A 19,206-nucleotide genomic window follows, 5' to 3' on the forward strand; every position below is an offset into this window, starting at 1 on the left:
GCAGCGCTCCACTACATGAGGACAAAGCTTTCCACAACATACCTGCAGGGGGTTCCCATCTTCTCAAGACCCCAGTGGTTCAAATAGGTTCTCCCAGCCTGTTCTGACAGCCTGCTGCTTCGTGTGCCTCACCTCCCAGACTGTCATCTCGTTCCAAAAAGGTGATGGTAAACTGTGTTTTGCAGCACCAGATAATCTTCTGATACTGGCTCAAGGCCCTGGTTCTCAAGAGACTTGCTACACATGCACTTAACTTCAATGTGATTTGATTTAATGGAGCTAGCCTGCAGCACGAACACTAGTGTGTGCCCGTAAGTCTTTTCAGGGGGCACTGCTGTTCACCAGCATGCTTCTACTCACTCTGGGTTTCCATGCAAGTGTCAAAAATATATAACAACACTTTCAAAGCTGAGCATTGCATTTTAGAAATAATAAGGTTACAAAAGTTCAAAGCCATCTACGACAGACTAGAAGGTGTCCTATAGGAAAAACACTTTTAAGTTATCATGTCCACAGCTATCTTAAAACTTCCCTTCAAAAACCAGAAAACTCAATCTTGCAATGAATATTAAAATATTATCATTTCATAACATTCTGTATCCCTGCAATATAATGTGATAAATAATGATTTACAAGTACAAAACTCAGCATGTGTTCTCAAAACCTGACTCTGCAAGCAGGCAGGACAAGGGATTTTATTCTAGTCTGGTTTTTTTTTCCCCTTCCTGTATTTAAAAAATAAAGACAGCAAACTTCTTTGAACTTACATAATTCCACCCTGTTATTTTCCAGAGGGCTAAACGGGCCTTTTAAATTCTTTAAGCTTGGCATTGTATGAAAGCAGATATCAAATATTCAGAGAGCTTAATTTAGAAAGATCATTTTTCTGAGGCTGAGCCTTTCTGAAGAGCTTCCTGCAGAGTTCCAGACAATGCCTCAAACAGCCATTCCCACTAGGCTGAGGTCACCTGCCCTTGTCAAGCCGTGTTTTAGGAGGCGTTGGGCCAAAGGGAAGCGTAGGCCCGACAGAAAGGTGGGAAGTCTACAAGGTGCAAGGTGCCAGAGAAGCCCACTGCTGCAAACGATGACAATTTGTGAATGTTAACCTGTTTTGCACAATGAGTGGTTGAGAACCGTGTCTTCTGCGCATGCAAAAAACTACAGTATCACCTGCCTAGCCCTCTGTCGCTGCCTTTTAACAAAATCCACCTCTTTGGGTCAAAATCAGAGTTCACCAAAGCCAATGAAGAGAGGCCCCTCTTGAATTAACTGGGTTGTACGAAAGACCTCTGTGAAATGCATCTCCAGTCAGTGGCAAAGCACAAGGCTGAAGCACCTGCTGGCACCGGATTTCATTTTACCCAGTATTTCTAGAGTACCTGGCAGATGCAGCCTTAACACAGTGCTGGAGAACCTTCTCCTTCACAGAGACAGGATCTGCTTGAGGCAGGAGAAGGCTTCCTCTTTCCTCACCGAGCCTTACCAGGTCACTCATAGGCACAGAGGGGCTGCTTGGGTCAGCACCAGCTCAATGCCTGCCGTCAGGCCGCAGTCTTCCCAGCAGGGCTATGAATCTAGTTGTTTTCTTTGAATCCTACCAAGTCTCTCATATTTCCACACTGCCTCCCAGCTGGCGCCTTGGTCCTCTAGACGAAGGAGCTGGTGCAGAACATGAAGGGAACCCACTGGTCCCAGCGTGGGCACTTGGAGCCCAGTCCTACCCTCCAGGCCAGCAAAACCATAAACCAGTAAATACAACATTTGGTTCTTCACGCAGAAGGAAATGATCTATAGGGTACTGCTGTGTTTGCAATACCCTTGGCTGAGGAGAAACACTAGGTGCTGTTATTTACAAACCCTCTGGCCTTTTGTGGCTACTGGTTTTGCTGCGGCTCTGCAGGTGGGATCTCAGGCCTCTGAGGCACCGGTGCCTTGGCTAAACCGATGGGGTCTGACGCACTGGACGGGGGGGCTTTGCCCCCTGAACAGGACCACGTTGCTTGGACGGGGAAAGCCATCAGCTCCGCACAGCTACTCCTCTCTGCCCCCGACGCAGCAGAGCGCAGGCTGTTTGCAAACCCCACCATCCCTGGGGCACGTCCCTCAGCTCCTTGGAAGGCCAGGCTTAAAAGCAGGCCTATCCCTGCAAGAAGTAGACAGGAGGAGAGCTCAGGCGAACCATATACTTGTCTGGTGGTGTTAGGGCTCATGTTGAGCAGCTAGCCGCTTTGATCCCTTCATCACTAAATTAAACCACGTTTCTGCCAAGGCACGTCCTGCCATTCTCCTGAGCTGGATGTTCAAAAGGGGCTCCTCAGGACACTCTTTCTGCTTCAGACATTCATCTTTGTGGGTTCAAATCATCTACTTATCCCCAGCTGTTAGCAAGGAACTGATTTGGGGAAAGCTAACGTGGGCAGGCTAGAGGCATTGCTTACCCCAGGTCCACTGTAAAATCAGAAAACACCAAAAGCATGCAGTCAACTTGGACAAAACATCGCCCCTCTGACTTCATGTACTATGTAGCCAGGAAGATGTCCTATTTTATGCTGCATGATTTTCCATGAAGCTAGGAAGCCCAGCTAATACAGAGAGCTTTAAGAGCTTAAATGTATTATGACAGAGTTATCAGATATATTTTTAAATACCTTTTCCAGCGCTTCTCTATCGACCAGCTCCTGCACAGCCAAAAGCTTGATACTGTAAGAAAAAACAGAGAGAAAAAAGAATGAATCACACTATCGCAAGCATTACAGAAACACAAGTAAGAGCAGAACTGAAGCTCTTTTTATCTTCTCACTTCACAAAAGAGTGTACAGAGGTACAGATACAAAAACTGTTCAGGATAGAATAAACCAAAGCAAAAGAGAACCAGTGTTACTTTGCTTGCTTTGAACTAGCTGTCCTAAACAGATTTTTCTGGTTTCTGACCTACAAGCGTATCTGAACTCACCTTACAGAGAAACTGCATTAATCATTACATTTTTAATAACCTAAATTAACACTGAAGGATCTTCTGAACAACAAACACAGAGAAAGATTCTAAACGTTTCTATTGGGTTTAGTCAGCTTTGTTCTTCAGTATCAACAGGTTTCTGGGAGTCCCAAAGTCATTCCCAGGGATTTACAATATTATATATGAGGTACAGTAACTAAGACAACCAAGCTCAAGACATTTGAGGGAGATGTGAGGGAAATGTGCATAACTGTTTGAAAGTAGGGTAGAGAGATAATCCATAATTATTATTCTTGTAATGCCATTTGCTAATCAACCCCAAATTTCTTCACCTACTGAATCTTTTCTAAGTTTACCTCTCAGGGCTAAATCCCGCTCACCGAATTTCATGCACTTCAACAAAATTATGAGAGTTACTCAAGCAGGATTCTGCCCTGTAAGACAGGTAAAATCACAGCTAAATCAAGGTATACAAGAGAACCTTGTACAACACCTATACTTTCATAATTGGTTTAACGAGTAATTAGAAATTACCCATCCTCATTCAACTTCAGTTACTTGCGTGCGTCCCCATGTACTGCAAAAGCCCAATCCTTTCCACATTAAGGAATTTCAGGAAGAGATCTTGTTGCATCCCCACCAAGCTGCAGGGCTCACAGGACAGGTATGAACCTGAAAAGTATTGGCAAATCATTGCCAGCAGGTCGAAGGAGGTGATCCTGATCCTTCCCCTCTACGCAGCACTGGTGAGGCCACACCTCACACCTCCCCATCCCTGGGCACTCGCCATCAGCAGCCCACAGCAGCTGCCTTGGCCGGAGAGTAGAAGGGATCAACAACACGTCCACTTACAGAGCCAGACACCTACTTTAGGATGGCATGGTTACGATTCAGCCCACCTAAACTTTAGCTCTCTCCAGCTTTGGTGCCTAATTGAAGCTAACATTTAGATTCGCTATATGGTCAGTGAAATGAGAGAGGAACCTCACTCCCCCAGGGCAGTTCAACCCACTTATCCTGGCGTCATCCCCTATGTTCTCCCACAGGAGCAGAAGCTGCTGTTACGCTACACTGCCCCAAGTCAGGCTTGCAGCAAGCTGGCAGGCTTTTCACCTGTGGAGTAGACCAGTATTGCAACTCTGACTGCTCACCTTCCTTACCCAGTCCTAAAACCAGTCGCTTAATATATTATCCTTGGACTCCAGAGGATAATTTCCTTTACCCAGGGATACAAAAACATTTGCATGGCAGTGGAAGAATCAAACGATGCGTACTAATATTGTTTAAATGACTCTCACAACTCTGTAGACAGACACAGCAAAGAGCCAGTACAGTTAAAAGCTCATATTCAAGACTGTGCAAATAGTCAACGTAGAAGTCTGCCAAAGGATATAATTCGCCATGTACTACAAGAAGTTTTATTACCCTTTCAAAACCTTAGAGTAATGTTGCGTAATTCTTGAATGTCCATTGACATCTTATATATTAATTATGTACATCCATCCTGTAACAGCAGCTGGCAAAACATAGCTTTAGTCCTGTCCTTCTACTGTGTTACAATGCTTTCTACTACAGGTATTCACAGCCTAACCCCTAAACACGAATGTGCTTTCACTTTAATGTACTTCTAGTTTTCAGATGTCTTCAAAGCATCATAAAAAGCCTATATCCAATGAATTATAAAAGAGCCCCAGACCACACATTTCCAGTCTGTAGAGGCTATTATTACTAAGACAGAGAGGGTGCAGATGGTTCAGAAAACAATGGGATAGTCAGGAAAAAGAAAAAGGTATTCCATGAAAGCCCAATCACTACAGTAGCAGGGGGCACATGACTTTTTGCTACCGCTTGGTGAACACATTAGGCCGCACACAAGCATGCACCCAAACTGAAAGGTAAGTACACAGCCAATACAAGGTATTTTTTGACATCATTTTCCTTGCAATTCAGCCAGCAAGCAAAACAAAGATAGGCCAGGCACTGAGCAAAGAAGGCACCTCCATTTAAAAAACACTGCAGTGTTGTGTCCAGCCCTGAACTTCAGAAGGAGCCTAGGCTGATGCATCTTGGAGAGAAAAGTCCAATAGCATGGGCAGTAGCAATGCAGCCACAATCAAGACCTGCCTCGGAATTCAGGGCTCACCTCAGTTTTGGGTAAGCCGCCTCTGTTGCAGTGCACTTCAGAAAAACACAGGACAGGTGAGAGGGAGGTAGTCTAACACACATGTGGAGGCATCCAGGATGCTCACAGCCAGTTGGGCTGCTGCAAAGACTGCTTCAAGTCTGTGTGTACGTAGTAAAATGGAACATTTTGCCATTCCTTTCAGCAAGCTGTACAACAATGTGGTTTTTGTTATGCAAATTACTTTTGTCTTTTTCCTTTTGAAGCCAGAGACTTTTCAATCACTTAATCACCAAAAGGTAGAATTTATCAATCAAGGCTGCTGGTGCTTCTACCAATTGACTGATTTATTTCTAGAATGTTAATTGTGGATTATCTGACACTCAATAGCTGCAGAAGACAGACATAGACTGCCCCAAACGCAAGTACTGTTTTCATTACAGATCATCGTCTTACTGTACAAACCTACTCTCCTTCCCATTTACACTAGTAAAGCCCCACAAGCACTCCTTCAGCTGGTATGCTTTTATTTAAAACAAAGTATACAGAGTTACACAGAAGTAAGTAATAAAACAGGGAGCAGGAATCTTTTTACTTTATCTCATTGTATTTACAGGGATGCTACACTCTTGTTCAGAGATGAAGAATCCATACAAAATGTTTATGTGCTGCAGAGATACTGCATGTGCAGGACCAGAAGAAAATCTGAATTCAACATTGTTACATGATTTGCAACAACATTGGTTTGACTCTTGGCGAGAAAAAGACTTCCCTCTACTGTTATAAATTTACAGAGCTCAATGGTTGCCCAGTACTTTACTCTTTCCTCCCCAGGTGACACCAGGTATTTTTTCTGGGTCAAAAGGAATCAGCAAATGCAAATATCAGCCTTCATATAACCAGCTGCAAGACGCTTCTTTCCTTGAAGCACCATCACAGGTGCTGTCTCTGCGCACTGGATTACAGTCCACTACCTGGAAAATTGTTCTTGATAGCCAGTTATTTACTGCTATTTCTTCCAGGAATTCCAAACAACATTAGTATGTGCTACTTTATGCAATATCAACTTGGAAATGCAGCTTCTTTCAAGGCTGCTGCTTGGGGGGGTTTGACGCTTTGAAAAAAAATCACGCTGCTTATCTAGGCACTACATCAGCAATCCTACAAACACTGAAAGCAGCTCATAACTACATATGCTGTTTGTAGCTTATGTGTTTGCCAAGGATTTCAGAGTAGATGGAAACATAATAAGTAACTGAGCTGGGGGGAGGGGGAAACTCTCTAATAAAGTGGAAATGCAAAGAGAGTTACCAAAAGCCAATGCTGAAGCCCAAGCTCTTGCTGTCTACAACACAAGACTTAAGTACTCTGTTTATACACCATTGCATCATTTCTTTCATACTCACCTGCAGTACACAAACACTAACTCATTAATAAAGTCGTAGAAAAATCATATTTCCTGAAGAAACCTTTTGGTTCCTGGAGCACCTGCTCTAACCTATGAGCTTTAAAGTATACTGGTAAGAAAACTGTAACACAAGTAACTACACCAACTTGATGAAAATGGCCCTACTTGTATCTGAAACCCTATTAAAAATAGTCACTGACTCAATTACTTACATGATCTATTTAAACAAAGCTATTGAAATTAATATCCTGGCACCCCAGGCACACTCAAAATACTTGAAAACATGCAGTGATCAGGATGAAGGACTCTCCTCCAGCAGTAAAAATATGCAAACATGATGTGCTGTCAAGGAAACACATGACTCCCTCTTTTTTTGGCTGCGGGTGACGCACGGCATTCTCCTCTAAGGGAATTCCTTTTGGTTTCCAGAAGATTAGTCACAGTGCTGAGCAAATGCCTATAGCTACAGCACATTTCTACTCCTCGGGGTAGCGTTGCAATCCTTTCCTCAAAGTCTTCTTACTTAAAACCACGTAACATTAGGTTCCTCTCTCTAATCCCACGTACCCAGGAATAATTTAAGCCTTTTCAGCAACCTTTTGCAATACTGCAAACTTGCCAATAGGTCCCTTGCTGGTTGGTGCATTCCTATTCACCATGAGCCATCATCCCGTTTCATTTGCATTAAGCTTCACTTCCCAGCTTGAGTTCGCATTGCTCACAAAATCCCATCTGCTCTTGCAATAGGGGATGTCAGGGCCTTCTTAAGACCCACCGCAGGGTCATCTGCCTGCAAACCAGCAAACCTATGGCTCCACAGCAAGGCAGATGGGATAGACAGAAACCGCTGTGCAAGGCAGATCCAAGATCCATCCATCCAGAATGCACCTGAGGTCTTCACCTGAGGAAGAGAAGCTGCTTCCTCCAAAACTAGCTTGAAGGGTGCTCTAGCACAGGGGTAGAGAGGATTTAGGATTACAGCCAGTTTCTGGACCATCCCTGCACAGCACTAGAATTGCAGCCATTATGGACACAGATCACTTGGCTGCCACTGTCACGGGAGAAGCTCTCCAGAGCAGAGCCCTGCATCAACAAGCACAGTGACCTGCATCTGCTGAGCCGACCCCAGAGTGGAGCTGAGGTTCCCATTCAGTGCAGAACCTGGTGGTTTTGAGAAAAAGAGAATGAGAAGGAAGTGAGGAAAAGGTGAAGCATTAAGTTCAATGATCAGAGAGTCAGCAAAGCATTTAAACAAACACTTGGCCTCACAATGGCGTCCTAGAGAAGCTGCTAGGTGCTGTGATGCAGGGCGGCTGTGAAGGTAGAGCAGCAAGAACCCACCTGGAAGCTGGCACTCCCGGTGCCTGCACCTTAGCTTTCCACACCTTGTTAGCCTGCAAACAGCTGGTGCACGGTGACTCTCCAGGCATGCCAGCACAGCTGGATTTAGTACCATTTTGCTTTTCCTTCCCAGTAGCCAGCGACTCTTCCTCCTCAGCCTGGAAGAGCAGAGCTCCCCAGACAGCCGGCACTGCCCGTCTCCTGCCTGCGGGTAAGTAGGGCATGTGGCTCATAGCCAGTCATCACCGACCCGGGTTCGTCATCCAGCGGCAACGTGAACTGAGGACTGGTCTCAATTTGCTTTGCAAGCTTATACATCTTTGCTCGGAGCCTGAGCTTTTCCAAAAACCTCATGCTTTCTATTAGTCACTGCATAAGCCTGACTAAAGTTTAACAACATCAAGAAATGCCATTTGACTTCTCTTAGTTTTCTGGCTCCTTCTTTAGCATGCAGCTGCACTGAATCATGCTTCAGCTAGACTCACAGACATTATTATAAATAGCCTATGCAAAAACCACTCAATCCCAAAGCATTATTCTGAGCATGATTAAATCTTTCCCTCCTCCCTCCCTTTCAGTCTATAAACTTTTCCCCTTTGTTCTTGAGATAAGATCCCCATAACCATGTTAGGGCCCACAGTGAAGTTTTATGGATGACTTACATATCCAAGAGTAGAGCATGGATGCACGTAACAGAAGTGCTTGATGACAAACTCACATTGGAGTTAGTTAACAGAAAGAAAAGGACAAGACCCCTTGGGTCATCAAATTTGTATGCTAAAATTGTATTTGCATATCTACACAAACTGACCTCACTCATAAATCAGTTCTGCTCTAAGAGATGGCATGAAACATGAGAGTTGGAAGAAAAAAAGCCAAAAAAAAAAAAAAAAAAATGCAGCTGAGCTGTTCTAATTGCCCTTGGTACCTGGGAGGGAGCACTCCCCATCAGCTGCCTGCTCTCCCCATCCATACCGACCTGAGTCCCCAGCTCTCCTGCCGAAAGGACACGCTCTGTTTCATCACCATTCACATCGCAGCCCGCAGCCCCTATTTTTCTTTTGGCATTTGCCAGATGACAGGGTGAGGAACGATAAAGGATGGGGAAGTGGCCGTTGCAGGTATGTGTTCACTGCGAGGGCTGTGGTGCGTCCCCGCTGCAGCCGGCTGTCGACAGTCTGAGGTTAAGGGCCACGATTAACTGTTTTCTAATTGTTTTAAGCGCAGGCAGAAGCTTAGGCACCAAGCCCATGCTGCTTTAGGAAATACATGGCGGGTGGGGAATGATAACAGCCAAAACGTGACAAAAACACAAAAACATTTATCTTGCTGCTTAAGCAAATACGGGGGGGGGGGGGGGGGGGGAGTACTTAGGATGGAGGTTTTTGGGGTTTTTTTTAGTTAGCTGGTTGTTTTAAATACAGAGCTGCTGGTGACACATTTGGAGTTGTCCCTTGCTGCTAATGTCTAATGAGAGCTGAGGCTTGGTTTCTTGACTCTGCCTGCCACAGTGATGATTACCTTGCACAAAGGCAGGTGAAGGAATGGCGGGCTCCCACCCACAGTACGGCGGACTGTGCTTAACACGGTGAGATGACTGGGGAGCAAGTCTCTGAGCACTGACTCGAGCTCCAGCCCTGGGGGGCTGCAGAGCGATCTGTGCTGCTCCCTCCTTGGGGCTGCCCATGCTGACCGGGGGAACGGCTGACCTACATGTGGTGCCTTTACAGTGAATGAGTAAATTTTAAGATGTTCATCAGTGCATGCAATGTGAAAAAACATCTCATTTTTGCTGGCATATCCCGTTTGCAAAGTTGTCTTCCCCCCCCCCCCAGACCCTGTTCACTCAAACCCCAGTAAAAACGAAAGCAGACAGAAGAAAGAAAAAAAGCACGCTTAATGACTTTCAGCCTCATAAACTTCCTCCATCTACCCCTATGAAGTCTGACAAGGAAATAAAATCAGTTTCTTCTTTTCCACTAAAAGCATCTGCATCTTCTCAATCACTCCTTAAATGGAAGGAAAAATCACGTCTGCTGCCACGTCTTAACGGCTGCTGGAAGCCACGGGAGAGCTTATGAAGTAAGCTGATGGGCTTGGATGAGAATACCATGCCATATTGCTTTGGGACTAGCTGCCAGCTAATGACACAACAAAATGATTTGGAAGATTCTCAGGAAAAATGTATCTACAGTAAGTAGAAATTAAGATAAAATCAGGGAGCTGCATTTCCTTTAAAAAAAATAAATGTATATTTACTTTATATATATACCTATATTATAGCATAGTATGTATTTATATAAATACATTATATATATACTTACATATTAAATAGCTATTATAAATTTTATACATAATTTCACAAACATTTTTATATTTTTTTTATCTCTCTCTCTCCTCTCTCTCAATATATATACATGTAAATTTATTTAGGGCTACTTTTTTGCAGTTTCCCAGTTCAGATGAAAGCAGCTGTTCTTCAATGTCTAGTCATCACTGATTTGCCTGCAGAATGGTTTGAAACCGAAAAGCAGATCAAGACACTGCAGCTGGGAAGGGAACCAGGAGTAAATAGAAGGAGCAGAGGAGTTGAAATCCATCAAGCAAATTGGTGGTGTAACACAGGCCAGACAAACACTGTTCCCCCGATGTTTGCATTCACAGATCCTATTACATTATGTGAGTGATTGGAGTATTTGTCATGGGGAGAAAGGAAACTGTAATGGAACTAAAAGGGGGAAAACATGAATTATGGATGGTTACTACTGAGAGTTGAAGGGGGGAAACAGCAGCATTACCCAAGCTAAGAGGCAGGAGGCAACTGAATTAGTTCACTCCTTTCTTTTTCCATTTCAGAAGTTCCCTGGGTCCAGGGATGCTCTCTCAATCCTCTCTCACACACAGCTCTCTCCTTGCTGTTCTCTTTCCTATACCTGTGGCAAAGCCATCATTTTGCAGGACCTACGAACTTTACATTGAGGATCTGATGTTCAGCTGATGCTGTGGTTTCAGCACAGCTATATCACAGCAGGAACAGAACGCTGATTCATAAACCCTGGACATTATGCATTCCCAAGGCATGAGTGCAAAACCAGAAAGGGAGGTTGCAAGAACAGCAAACTTCTCCCTAGCACTCTGGAAGGGAGGAAGACGTGCTCACAAAATAACCCAAACCACAACCAGCAGCAGAAAGCACATGAATGCCCAAGTATAATGAGACCTGGAAGGCTTCTTGACCTCCTCCTTGGGAACACTCATTCCAGGCTCTTTCCAAAGGGACGAAATCCATGCTGCTGCTGTGCATACAGACATTTCCTATGTCAGTAAGCAGAGTAGGTCATGCACAGTGAAATTAAGAGGGGAGCTTATCAAAACTCCCAGACTCTCTATGATGCTAAAGAAACATCATTCTTTTCTTGTCCATCTACCCAGAAAAGATGACTCCTGAGTTGTGAGGCACTGATGCTTGGACAACACTTCTGCAAATTCTGGGGGTTTCTATCATAGAGAGGATTAAGAGCAGCATGGAAGCGTCCTATTTACCTCCCCCTCCACATAGAAAATCACATCTCAGGCCTGATTCTTCCATTTTTCAGCAAAGGGGGAAGAAGACTGGACATTGTCTACTCATTTCCACTTGCATAAAGTCTCTCTTTCTGAGGATTCCCTCAAACTTTTAAACCATAGGAAGTTGCAGAAGGGACTTCCTTTTGGATGCATGCAGGGTGTGCGTAAATACTCTCCATTCATTCATTATTACGTTCACAGAAATTTGCCAACCCATCTCAATTTGTGTTGCAGAATACTGAAGACACAAGCCCTGAGCTAACTGCACTGTTTAGAAACACTTCGCTAAGTTATAGGCCATCCTATGCCCTTTTCTTTTGCTGTCCTCATATTATTCTTTCCTATCCTTCTACAAGTCTATCTCTGCAAACAGGTGCAATGTCAAGAAAGTGGCAGCAGTTAGGGAAGGAAGAGTAATGGAAGACTTCCAGGGTCCTCAGAAGAAATGTTGGTTATTAAGGGCTGGGATACACTGCACTTGATGGAACAGAACCAAAGCTGATTCCTGAGAGTCAAAGGTTAATTAGACAAATGGCTCAAAAGGATCAATCTGTTCTAACTCATTATTTGTTGATTTTTTATTTTTTTTAATTTTAAAAGAGAGTTTAAAATAGACTAGGTAGCTGAAAATAACCCCCAAATTCTCAAACGCATGATATGAAACCACGGAGGGCCTGAGACTGCCAGTAACATAATGATTACAGAGTAGTAGCCTAATGAATAAAGAAGCAGCAAATCAAATACCTGTATTAAATTATATTGAGCGCAGCAATCTTGTCTGAATATATCTACTAACAGGGACCAGGTCCAGGCAGCAGCAATGCAGCTTAACTTCCGACATCGTTCAAAACTTGGGGTGACAATCCAGGAGACTTCTCTGTCACCACTTCCACCTACTCCTTCACTGATTACTCCTGTGCCAAACACTTCACAATAATGCAGGCAGCAGAAAGGAATACTACTGGGGGGACAGGGATGGGGATGGGGGGACAGGAAACAATCTGATGACAGTTACATTTACTCACAAAAACCGCACGAGTTGTTTCAACTCACTTCTGACAGACAGCAAACCAAAACCAGTCGCCCGTATTTAAAACAGGGGGGAGCTGGCTTTTAGGTTCATTTGTATCACGATAACATGTATTTTCCTTCATCCACACTGCATTTCTTACTATATTTAGCTAAGAGTAATAACATCTCCCTTCAAACCGGTTCACCTCACGTCAAGTGGTTTTGAAATCAGAGAAAATGGTCTGTGTAATGTTCACAGTCTTAGGATTTTTATTTTTTATTTTTTATTTTTCAAAGGATGCCTGTTTCCTTATAATTCTGCAGGAAGAGAGGTTCACAAAGAGTGTTGTGATTGCGGCAACATTGATTTCTTCTGAGTCATTAAAACTGGACATGGGCAAGTTATTTAACTTGCACTGAATTATTCAAATCTGTCCAACAAGGGAGGAGACCAAGACTGAAAACAAAAATTTAGATGGTCATAAAAATCAAAGGTGACTTACAGCTTCCAAATATAGGCATTATGTTATAGTGTAAGTGGTCTCTGACATTTGGTTCTTTTTCCAGATTTTCTGAATCATTCCCTGCTGGGGTAGAGCTTCTTAGTTCCAGAAATGGCACCTTCGTCAATCCAATGCTGCCGTACTGCGGCAATGGAAAAACTGAGTTGTCCTTAATTAAACTGAATGGGCATGTTTGGGAAAGGGCATACCATCACACTATCGTTCTGCCATGAAGAACAAAACTACCAATAAAATTATGGGGCCCTGGGAGGCAAAGTGATTAATAGGGACTCTACTTGAATTTACCTCTGTGTCCCTGCAAAACAGACTTGAACTTGGGAAGTGACAAAACGTGATTTGCAATAGTTTGCTTTCCTTTCTCCGTCAGGTATGTGAACCATATACTATCAAGCTCTTATGTGAAAGCTCCTCGTGTCCCCTTATTCATTCTCAGAAACTGAATGCATTATTACCTTGGCATACACGCACATCCTCCTCTCAGAGAAATGGGTTTGCCCAGTTAAAAACCTTACAAAGGAATACAGTGGAAGCCAGTTCATTTTGTTAAATGCAGGCCTCAAGAGTAACACTGCAGTTTGGTGGCAGGAGAACTACAATCAGCTGGTGGCATCCGAATGCCAGTAAAATTTAGCCTGCCATTATGCAAAGAGTATTGAAGCTTTCTGGCTGAATCCGGATACAGACTTCAAAGTCTTCTATAGTATGCTCTTAACAAAGAGATTGACTCTCAAAAGTTGGCTCTTACTTTGAAGACGCTGGCAGAGCACCATAGCAATTGTGCGTTTTGTATAAGCATATTCTGCAAAACACTTCATGCCAAAGTGGAATTGTTTAAACAGCAGAGGAGGCTGAACACCGGGGATTAATTTAGGAGAACGTACACAAGAGGTGCTCAGAGAGATGCTATGAAATTGCTGAGGAGATGCACTGCTGTAGGAGCACTACAGAAATCAAGAGTGGTGCTTTGGTCAAGTGTACCTTTCCCTATGGCTCTTTCACGAGCAGCTTATGTCATTGTACAAATTTAAAGACATTTCAACAGAAAGGATAAAATGAAGTGCATCATTACAATAGGTAGAGAATAAAGCAGAAACTGTAGTAGGAGACAGCCTGTACGTTTTAAGGACTTCCCACTGCGTGGCTAGAAGCCAACCCAACCGTGTTTCTAGAGTGGAGCTCAGGAAGCTGGTGACAAGACCTTGATGCTGTGGTGCCCTGCAAGGGCAAGGGGCAGGTGTCAAAGGATGAAGAAAAGACTTTGCCAAGGTGACTGAGGCCTTGTCACCATGAGGGTGAAAAAAGGGGCGGGTTGAAAAGATAACATTTCTGCGCTACTACTTCAGCATAAGCCTCCAGCGCAGGCCTAGCCTAACACTATCGAGTTTGCACATCAACAGAGCTGAGCGTGTCAGCCAGCACAGACATCTATAGCACCACAAACAGGAATGGCGGCAGGATCCACTGCCAACAACCATGCCATTCTCTTTATAGCATCTATACCATATGGTGAAGGAAAGGCTGCGGTAGATGAGACTTCCTCAAAACTGTCACTTGGCTAGCCCACTTAAAGGTTACAGAAACCAGAATAATTTGGTACCCAGGCTCTGAATGAATATGAACATACATCCATCTTCCTAAAACTGAGGTCAATCACACATTCCAAAATGTGAAGTAAAGAAATGGAAAACTGTGAAAAGAAGCAGGCCAGAGGGAGCAAAGGCAGAAAACCTGAGTTTTGCATACTAATGAAGATGGCATTCCTCCGTCTTGCATCCACCCGAGCCTTTAACTGTCAGAAACGCCGCTGTAGACAACTGAGTGAGGCTACTCACATGTGGAGTTGAAGTCAAGCCATAAAGAATTTTGTTTATGCGGATGCTACACTCTTAGGTCACCAGAAATGCACAGAATATTGTAGTCAGAAAATAGTAATCAGCCAATACTGAGGTTACATCTGCAAGAGCCCACAGAAAGCACAAATTAGATAAGAAAACCACCTGTCACATAAGGGTAAAAAGTTAAAAGCCTCCTTTGAAAAGCTAATTACAGAAGTATTCTACCAGCTTCATCTACAACATCACGTGATACTGCACTAGAATAGGGAATTTAGCTTATGGGGCATTTGGAGTGCCATTTATATAACTTTAAACCAAATAGCAGATCAGACAGTCTTTCTATCAGTCCAGTTGTTTTTTACTTTAATAATGACTTTGAAGTGCGATGGCGGCTACATGAAGCTTAAGCCTCTGGTTAGCCAAAAGCTACAACCTCATATAGCCTTTGCTCTGAGTATCAGAGTAACACGGAAAGGTTTTGATTTAAACCTCCAGGGGATGCGTCACATAGCTGCAACTCTAATCTGGGAGAGAAGAGAACGTAATCCTTCCTCAATTCTCAAAGTCAGAAAAACTGTCTGAGTTGGCACTCTCCCAGCCAGCTGCTGTCCTTGAATCAGCCTCTGCTCGGTTTGCTGGCAGAATTTTCCAGCAGAGCTATACTAAGCAGAAGGGACAGACCACTCAAAAAGAAAGTATGCAACATATATAGCAGAGCAGACTACGGCCTATTTCCACAGGCTGCTACCATTCACTTTTTCAACTGCATCCCCGAAAATTCCTAGAGACTGTGTGTGGTAAAGAGAAGAATCCTTCATCACCAAATCCTGGGTGTCTTGTCTCCAAGAGTACTAAAGAACCAAAAATACAGAGATGTTGGTCAAAACCAACCATCTGATGCAACAACCCCCTCAACATGGGACTATCATGAGGTCAGCTGTGGCTTCACCCAGCTAAGTCTTGAAAACCTCCAAAAACACTGACTCCATGGCCTTGAGATAACCTCTTCCAGTGCTGCACCAACTTCTGAGGAAGCTTCTTCCAATGTCTGTTCTGAAGATCCTGAACCAGCCAATTGCCCACTTGTACTAAAGCAAGGGGTTATTTTACCTGCAGTGCTAGGCTATGTGCTTTCCTTTTGAACTTCATAAGGCTTCTGCTGACCTAGCTGAGCTTCTCCAGGATCTTCTGGATTGAAGGGCTACCATCTGCCACAGCAACCACTCCCCCAAATTATGTACTGTTATAGAGCATAATAACTTATTACCTATCATAAAAGATAATTGCCCTGTGTAGCAAATACATACTACCACAGTGGTCTTTGTTGACAGAGGAATAGGTTTATCTCATTAGTCACACGGGTCAAGTAATGTTTTCTTTCTCCCACCCCAACAACAGCTTGTGCCAGACTCTTCAGAGGACAGAGCAAGACACACAGTAAAGAAGGCAAACAGCTTCTCTGCTTTTCCCCCCACTCTCATCTCACATAACGGGATGTCACACTGTCCACATAAGCGTCTCATCTGGTGGTTCCCAAGCTTTCTGGGCTGCAAGCTGTCAAGATTGAAGCTGCTCTCCATAGAAGATTACACGCTGTTGTGAAACATTTGGCCAAAAGATACTATAGAAGGGATTTCTCACCCACCACGAAACCACAGTCACATCAGTCACACCTCAGGAATGGGGGAGGTGGAGGGCAACTAATCCTTTATTTGAGCTTCTGCTGAGCTCCTAACCAGTGTGGCATTTTCTGTCATGGGCTTATTAATGTGCCATGTTAAAAATACCCTTGAAGCAAGCACAGCAGAAGGTTTTTCCCTTATTCTAATACGTACTGGAAAACAGCACAGTTGAGTTATTTTACATTCACCTATCACAGCAGCCTTTTTGTTCTATTATCTCATGACTTTGAGATCAGAACAAACCTCATCAGTTAAGGAACCTCATTAAAATGATCTATTTCTTCTACAGAAGAGGAGAAATCTGAGGTTTCTACCATGGAAGATATCACTGAAAGTTTTAAATTGTGGAATACTTATACATAGAATAACAAATTTCAGATCAAGAGTGTCGTATGGGTACATACACGAAACCTTATGTCACTAGCAATAACAGGCACCATTACAAAAGCAGATTAACCATCTTTCAGTTAATGTCTGCAAAAATCCTGTGTACAATGGGACACCCAGTAAATGCTTCCCTGCAGCTGAGAACTGTACACAGGAGCAAGGCAGCTCACAGTTTCTCCTCGGTCACAAGGAAAAGAGATGTGCTGTGGAAGCTCAAGACTACCATTAAAGTGGAGCCTCCTGAACCTCGAGGCGAATGGGCAGAATAGCCATGAAGCCAGGATCCCATGTCATTTCTACAACAATTTGTGCAAGTTCAAGGGCATCAGTCATGACTTTCCCACTTCTTTATGACAAATACAACCACTGCATTTGTCAGAGTAATAAAAACACCCAAATGCACCATACTGTCAGTCTCCAAGTGCTCCGATTTGATAAGGAACAGCGCGGCGTGGCTGGACATCGTCAGGCAGAGCAGCATCACGCTGAAACACTACAGCACTGTGCAGGCACCCTGCTCCCAGCGCCAGCACCACAACCGTGCTGGCTGCATCCACCCTCCTGGGATGGCTGTCTGGCAGAGCTCCGTCCCCTCCGACGGGCAGCAGCACTGACCAGACGTCAGAGGTGACCACCTGGTGAACCTCTCCCCATGCCACATCCCCCCTACATGGCAGCTCTCCCACCTGTGTATTTTAAAGTTGGGGTATTCATACCCTCTTCCTCGCAGACCTCCACGTCCTTCACAGAGGCAGCAAATGGCACTACCCCCAACACGTACAGCCAGGGCATAGACTGGCTTTCTCTTGCACCTGCAGATAAGGTGGTTTGAGCAGTCACCGCTCCTGTTCAGCAAGCCACGTTCTGCAGCTGTTTAAGTGAAGCCAGTTTACTTGGCAGACAAGAAGCTCCCAGATTAACCTCAATCAGCTCTGGGTGCTGAGAAAAAGTAACAAGCAGCGAGCAGGAGGATCTCAGAAACACGTGTTTCTTAAGTGGCAATGAGAATCCACCTGAAGCTGCAGAGAAGTGGCAACACGCATCCAACATGATGTCAGAGAAGGAGATGGGACAGAGCCATGGTGGCTACAGTCCACAGCCACAGCCTTCTCCTCTTAGGCCACCTCACTTCTTAATGCCTCATTTAGACATTTTACAGTGCACAAAAGCATACGTATTATGTAAGTGCTGATTATATAGTTTAAAGGGCTCCTACTTCAGATTTAAGGAAAGCATTAATGCCTTATTCATTACTTCAGCAGTTACTCTTTGCTGTTTGGATCACTGCTCTGATTTTTGTAGCACACACCCCCTTTTTTATCTTTTTTTTTTTTTTTCATTTGGCCAAATAGTTCTAGCTATAATTTTTATTACAATTTGCAAATGCTGTTTTGTGAAGGATTAATTATGGTTGGAGGCAGGAGAAAAACCTGGTGGATGACCAGTGCTAGTTTAGAAGCACAGGACAGCAACGGGAAGTGTCACAGTCGTCTTCTCAGCAAGGCTCTGTCAAGCAGCAGAAGTTTTAGGCTGCTTCTTTCTCAAAGAGCGTCAAATAAATTCCCAAACACAGAACAGCTACAGCTTAGTCTTAAATGGCTATAGGTTATTTTAAAAAAATTTAAAATAAATAAAAATACAAACCAAAAGCAGAGCACCTAAAGAATCACACAGGCTGGGAAGATGGAAAGGGACATTAATTTCATTACAAGGCTCTCATTAAACACAGTTGCCTGCAAACTGCCACAACTGTCACAGTACACAGCCAGTGCGCAGGTACAAAACCAGTTACTACAGAAAGTTTTAGAAATAACCATTACATAAATTGCAGAGGGCTGCATCTATGGAGGAATTTTCTTTAACCAGCCTGCTAGTATCCACTAAGCTCTAAAGCAAGGTTTAAGGTCTAAAGCAAGGAGGACTTGTGATATCTGCTTCACCAGATGCATAACATGGGACAATAAACATGATTCTGCTGTGTCAGCTCCGTCACCAAAGGTTTTCCTTTAGAGAGGACACAGGTAAATTTAAAAGCAAAACCTCAAATCCTTCTGATTTTAAAAGTTTGTGAGCTTGTGGGGGATTTAAAAAAAAAATCTTTTTAACACCTTTCAAAGAGACATGAAAAGGAGATTTTGTTAAACACATGATTCTCACCATCATCTTATTTGTGCTACGCAGTGTGCGTAGGGCAAACATTTACGGTGCTTTGCCTGTGAGTGGATGCAGCCTGCCATGAGCTGCGGGCAGCGTGAACTCCCTGAACTGAAGTAACCCTGTGCAGGCAGGGATCCAGCCAGACGTCTTAGGGGTTACTAGGATTCACATTTGAAGAGGAGAAACACTGACTCTCGCTCGCTCGCTAATAAAAAT

General features: G+C 43.8%; 1 protein-coding gene across 1 annotated transcript in view; it reads right to left on the minus strand.

Moving 5' to 3' along the window:
• Nucleotides 1-19,206, minus strand: part of EEPD1 (endonuclease/exonuclease/phosphatase family domain containing 1) — a 65,098-nt gene that overhangs the window by 26,747 nt on the left and 19,145 nt on the right. The window contains exon 2 of the mRNA XM_075056888.1: nucleotides 2,649-2,700. Coding sequence (XP_074912989.1) covers nucleotides 2,649-2,700 — 52 coding nt within the window. The remainder of the gene's footprint in view (nucleotides 1-2,648; nucleotides 2,701-19,206) is intronic.

Source organism: Buteo buteo, chromosome 2 (genome assembly GCF_964188355.1).
Source record: "Buteo buteo chromosome 2, bButBut1.hap1.1, whole genome shotgun sequence".
Classification (NCBI taxonomy): Eukaryota; Metazoa; Chordata; class Aves; order Accipitriformes; family Accipitridae; genus Buteo; species Buteo buteo.